Source organism: Porcisia hertigi, chromosome 35, assembly GCF_017918235.1.
Source record: "Porcisia hertigi strain C119 chromosome 35, whole genome shotgun sequence".
Taxonomy (NCBI): Eukaryota; Euglenozoa; class Kinetoplastea; order Trypanosomatida; family Trypanosomatidae; genus Porcisia; species Porcisia hertigi.
This window is the reverse complement of record NC_090594.1, coordinates 606,304-612,704: the sequence shown is the minus strand read 5'-3', so window position 1 is coordinate 612,704 and position 6,401 is coordinate 606,304. Positions and strand designations below refer to the sequence as shown.

At 53.2% G+C, this 6,401-nt stretch overlaps 1 protein-coding gene across 1 annotated transcript; it reads left to right on the top strand.

The window, feature by feature from the left end:
* JKF63_01138 (uncharacterized protein) lies at positions 1–990 on the top strand (the record flags this gene model as incomplete). The annotated part of the gene is made up of 1 exon (XM_067897187.1): positions 1–990. One exon carries the CDS (start codon positions 1–3, stop codon positions 988–990), a length of 990 nt encoding a protein of 329 aa, XP_067753344.1.
* Positions 991–6,401: the final 5,411 nt, after the last annotated feature.

Genomic DNA, 6,401 nt, shown 5'->3' with positions numbered 1-6,401 from the left:
ATGGACCATCTACAGCAGTACAAGTTCTACAAGGAGAAAAAAATGAGCATTGTGCTCGCTCCTTTCCCCGGCGGCCAGCCCCACAGTGGGGTGGAGCTGGGCCCTGAGTATCTCCTCAAGAATGGGCTGCAGCGGGACATGGAGAAACTGGGATGGAAGGCGACGGTTAAACAGGTGTTTGACCCCAAGGATGTTGCGACTCGCAAAGCAAATGATAAGAGCGACGTGCTCGGTCATATCAAGTCCCCGAGGCTGACCGCGGAGTGCACGGAAAAGATCTACAGGTGTGTGCGCAACGTGGCTGCGCAGGGCCGCTTCCCTCTCACCGTCGGCGGAGACCACTCTATCGCCATCGGTACGGTGTCCGGCGTTCTATCTGTGCATCCAGACGCCGGTGTGCTTTGGGTGGATGCCCACGCGGATATCAATACCATCTCCGGTACGGTCAGCGGTAATCTTCACGGCTGCCCCTTATCGATCTTGATGGGGCTCGATCGTGCCAACATTCCTGAATGCTTCTCCTGGGTACCGCATCTACTGAAACCGCACAAGCTGGCCTACATTGGTCTACGCGATGTGGATGAGGCGGAGAAGAAAATCCTGCGCGACCTGAACATAACCGCCTTCAGTATGCATCACGTGGACCGATACGGCATGGAGAAGGTGATATCTATGGCAATCGATGCCATCTCGCCAAAGGGAACGGAGCCGGTGATGGTGTCTTACGATGTCGACGCGATCGACCCTCTCTACGTGCCGGCAACAGGCACCCCTGTGCGCGGCGGCCTCTCTTTCCGAGAGGCTCTGTTCCTGTGTGAGCGTGTCGCTGAGAGCGGTCGCCTTGTCGCTCTCGATGTGGTCGAGTGCAACCCGCTCCTCGCTTCTTCTGAATCGCACATAAACGACACCATCTCCCTCGGCTGCTCGATTGCACGGTGTATGATGGGTGAAACTCTTCTTCACGCTCCGCTTAAAAGCGCCAAGCTGTAAAGGTGCACGGGCACTCTCTATAAGCACGCCTACATGGTCGTGCGGCCGAAGTCCCACACTTTTCAGTTGTGCATCTTCACTGTTGCTCGATGTCTTCGTTTGTTTTTTCTTTTGTGTGTTTGTGTGTGCTTTTCCTCTGAATTCTTTTTTTGTTTTTGCCTTTCCGTACTTCGAACGCCTCTTGTTTATGCATGCACTCGGAGCGACACGTCCAGACATACAGCAAGCACACGTTCACCTCACGAGATGTTGATGGTCTGTTCGTGCGTACATTCCCTTCCACACAAATATATGTATGTCTTTACATGTCTTTAATTCGCATGGATGCGTCATCTGTGGTCAATAGGTCGAGTCTAAGGGTTAGAAGTGTCTACGTCGCTCTCTGGTCTCTCTCTCTCTCTATGTGGATACGTGCTGTGGCAAGACAGGGCGAAGACGCACTCACAGGCACCATGTATCTGAGGGAAAGTGAAGCACAGAAGTGCCATATACAGCGACTGACCTGATCACCACCGCCGCATATCTGCCGCCCCCCCCCCACTCCTGTTGTTGTTTGTCTCCCTTTGATGCTGGCAGAAGTGACTGATCGCTTGGAGAAGGGAAAACGGGCAGGGTACGAGGAGCGGGTTACTACCACGATGACTGTTATTTGTCGCTCTCACCTCTCGCGCGGTGCATACACCATTACCCCCGCTTCCCCGCTCCTCTTAGGGTAGCTGGATTTGTATAGGCTCCTCATCTTTGAGGAAAAATCTTCAGATGTTGACCCCGGTGGCGTGTGTGTGTGTGTATGCGCGCGCGCTCGTTCCCCCTTCCCCCCTCTCGTCATCAAGTCTACTCTTGCCAAACACGCAAAGTCAATTCAAGGGAACGTGGCCGTGAGAGAACAAACGAAGGAATAGCTTTGAAGCACCACGCCTACGCAGGCATCGTGCGGTTGTATGCCTGCATGTTTGTGTGTCTGTGGGTGGTTGGCGAGGGGGGTGACTGGAAATCATATGGGCGACAAAACAGTTGGGGTGAAAAAGTATTGGGGAGGTAGAGAATAGGAAACAGATTTCGACGGAGTGAAGAAAATAAAAGACAGAGAGGGGGGGTCCCTTGTTAACCCATGCGTCGATTTCCCCCACTCCACCCCACCCCCACCCCACCCATGCCCCCAAAGTCAAATGAACGCATACATGTAATTGTGTGCGAAGGCTAGTCGGTTGCGTGCTCATTTTTTGTTTGGTCGTTGCACCGTGTTCTTCGAAACGTGTTTTCCTGCTCCATATATTTCTCTTAGACAAAAAAAAACCTTAGACAAGTTATTGAAACAAAACGCAAGATTCTGGAGCCAAAAAGGAAAAGAAGACTGGAGAAAAAGTGGAACGAAGGAGAGGCCGTGCTTTCAGAGAAAACAGACCCAGGTGCCAGGTGTCCATGTGCCCACCCCTTCTTCTCCCCCCCCCCTCTGTGCAGACATATCCAGGGGGAAAGGGGCGTGCCTGTTCAAGTGATGACAATGAAAGAGGGAGATACAGAGTCTGTCGGGGAGAGAAAACTGCAAAATGGACAATGAAAGCGCGGCTGTAACCAACCACGCTCTACCTTCATATTTTCCCCCTTTATCTAGCCCCCGTCCCCATCTCCCATCGTCGCTCTTCTGTGCGTGCGCGTATGTGAGTGTGTGGGTGTGGGGGAATTATTCACGTCCCCATTTTCAAATCCATATTTTGTTGTTGCTCGGTCGTCTCACACAAATGTAGTTATTTTCTGGATATACATGCACGCAGGCTTGCCTTCCTCTCGTGCTCTTGCCCCCTTTCCCTAATCACCGCCTCCCGAGCATTCTTTTTTTTTTTGCTCCTCTCTGTTTTGCTTTATTGTTCTCTGGATGTTGTCCTTTCTTTCAAAGCTGGAAATCTGCCGACGAATTCGCCACAATTCCCCTTTCCCCCCTCCCCCTTCCGCTCCCCCTCCTCCTCCCCCTTGATCGTTTTTCTTACTGTTATGCCTGTACGGCGTCTGCATATCTTTATCGCTTTTTTTTTCACTCACCGTCCTCTTCCCCTCCCTTTTTTTTTTACACGCACACACACCACCTGATCCCAGCACTGTCCCTTCCAGTGTTATTTACGGAGTTGCAAATATAAATATATATCACATGTCCTTATTTTTCTGGCTTTGAGAGGAGGGGCAATGCAGCGGAAGCAGGAAAGTAGGGCGGGGGGTGGGGGGCGAAAGCGAAAAGAGAGGAGCAAGCGGTACGAGAGGGAACAAGATCAAAGACACGCTTCCCTCCCTCCTCCTTTCAATCATGTTTGTTTATTTGCTGTTCTGCGCACTGTATGGTCGCATGAAAGACCTGAGACTCTCGAAATCAGCACCGCATACATGTGTGAAACCCCTCCCCCTTGTGCGTATGGCTTCGCGTTTAGCATTCGCGTGCGTATGTGCTGAAAGGCGTAAGGGCCGCCCCCTTTTTTCTTTTCAAAACCTGATCTATGTAGACGGCTCTCCTCTCATTGTCGGCAACCTCGTGCCTACTTCAGTCTCCGGGCGAGTCCTCACACCTTATTTAGGTCATTGCTGACGACATGCACTGCCGTTAGACACATCTCCACATCCACCCACGAGCCTACTATGGGTGCCCATAACGTGTGAATGGTCTTGTATGTCGGTTTGATTCTCTTCTACCCACCCCCTATAACATGCCCTGTGGACCACAATGGTCTCGTGTGCCTGTTGCCCCCACATTTTCCCTCCCGTTGAAACCCCCACAGGAACAAGCAACAACAGAAAAAGATTCAGTATGGCGAAGGAGGGAGAGGGGGTAGGTCTCCCAAAAAAATGTTAATCGGAGATCTGTCCCCACCTTCATCCACCTCCTTTTTCTTCTCGTGCGCCCCCCCCCCCCCCCCCCCCACACACACACACACATCGCTCCCTGTCAAAATGTTTCGCGCCTTTTTTTGCTTTTTTTGATGGCGCGTTTCCTCTGTGATTGTGTTCATATGTCCTTCTCCTCTATATATATATATATGTATGTGTGTGTGTGTGTGAACCGTCTGTGTGCCCCGTGTGTCTCCCACTCCACCCCCCCCCTCTCTCCCCCTCTTGGCCTCCTCCAAATACTCGTTTCCCTGATTGTTGTTTAATTGAGGTGTGGTGCGTGGATCTATCGCCACCTGACGAGACGTGGGAAAAAAGAAAGTGGGGTTGAGAGCGCGCGAAAGAAAGTGCAACAGGCCATCAGCGACGATGATGCTGGGTGAGTCGGAGAACGATAGGGAGGATTTGGGGGGCAGCGAATGTAACTGATCTCTCCCCTTCCCCCCTCCCATCCTGCACGATGTCGTCGGAGGTGCTCGTGCACACGAGTAACTCGGGTGGTCAATGCCAGTACTCTTAGGCCTGCGATTGTTACGCAGATTTGGTAAGCGCGTGTGTATAAGCATACGAAGCGTCGCATCTGTGTCTAGCCATCCCTGGCCTTGGCACGCGCGAAACCGAACGTAAAGAGAGCGAAGTAACATTCTCGAGAGAAATGAACATTTCAAGAAAGCAAATACGCTTCCGGACAATGCGTGTCGTCGTGGATTTTGCACCACACACCAACGCCGCAACCACTGCTAGATACCGAGAAGACGAGTGGGGGGAGGGGGACGGGGAGGGGGAGGGGGAGGGGGAGGGGGGATGTGTGATCTGCACAGTTTGACGAATGGAAGAGAAGCACCGCGATAGAATAACATCATTGCCCCCCCACACACACACACACACATGCCCCTTCGGTCCCCTACTCTCTTTTCATTTTTTCCTTATTCAATGCTGCCAAACCCACGCGTCCTCCTCCCCTCCACAGCCAGGACAAGAGGAAAGGCGGAATCGCTGCACAGCGTCAGGACAGCACACACACACACACACACACACACACCACCGCGCTGTCAAAAACTCTTTCCCCACCCCGTCGATGCAGCTCTGTAAACCGCTGGGGAACACCAATAGCTCCTGAGGCTGCACTGAGCCTTCAGACGTGCGGTGCCCGGCACCATTGATCATGGGCGCTGGTATGACAACACCAGGTGCGAGACGATGTGACCTCTGCGCCGGGCAGTGCTGCGGCAGTGGCATCCATGTTAACCACCATCGATTTCATCGGGGCGTTTCACGTTACTGCCGTCATCTCATTTGGCAGTAGTTTTCACCAGGGTCAGCCCCCCCCCCCCTTACTGGATTGAGATGTTTTGTCCTGCTCTCGACGCATTGCAATCTTCGAAACCGTGTGTCGACGCGATTCACAGCCACCCTGGGGGCAATCGACAGGACGCCACCTCACCATTGCGGGGCCCCCTTCAGAGATCAGCGTTGATGTTGCCATGCAACAGACCAACTTGGATTCATCAGCTTCCGGACGAAAGAGCTTCCGACGACTTTTTTTTCTGTGCGAAAAGCCTGCGCCACCAGGCATCACGCCCCCCGCCCAGGCGGCGGGGGGTGGGGGGCGAACGGAGGGCCCAGCGCCGGTGGGGGCGAGGCAGGCACCCCCAACGCCCACGAAACCGGCTGCCAAAACGAGGAAAAGAGAGCGAACAGCAGAGGAATTTTTTTTTATAGAGGCAGCTCTCGCGCTCGCGCCATGGGCGAGGGGCCCCCCCTGACGCGCACCACGGCGTCGACCCGCCGGGGGGGGGGAGACAGCATGCATGAGAAAGGGGGCGACGGCACAAGAACAGATACCCCCCACCCTATGGGGAAGGACCTTTGCGACTGCCAACATGACTTACTCAAGTCTGCTAGCGTGAGTCTTGGGGGGCACCGCGTTGCTTCGGACACACTTATTTCATCTCCCTCGTTCCTCTAGAGACTAAAGCTGACCTGGCCAGACACACAGACAGGGCGCTGCACTCCACGAATCCGTTGGGCACGTGCCAAGCGATTGTCCTCCACTCGTGTAAGAGAGGCCAAGAAAAGAAAGAAAAACATTACAACTACACCCACGCATGTGAGATAGACGGGTATAGGCAAAAAAAAAAAGAATTCGTAATCAGAGAAATGCTCAACATGAAGACTGACCACAAAACTGCCCGGTGGCGAGGGAATGGTTTGTGTTATTTTCCAAGGGGAATGGTAGGAGGGAAGGAGGGCGGAGGTCGACTAGACCATGAAAAGACACAGAAGCGTTGAAATGACCAAATGTAAGAAACGCGTCGATTCCATCAAAAACTTGCCACCAGACTTGAGAAAGGAAAACAGAGAAAGAAAGAGCTCCAAAGAAGACACACGCAGCCACTTCAGGGGGGTTGCATGAAAACATACACAAGCAAGCACAGGACACATGGGCCAGCACAGAGGCACACAAATAGGGTGGAGAGACGCTTATGGGGCAAACAGGGAACACCCATGTAACTGTGTGCGCGCGCACGCCCTCT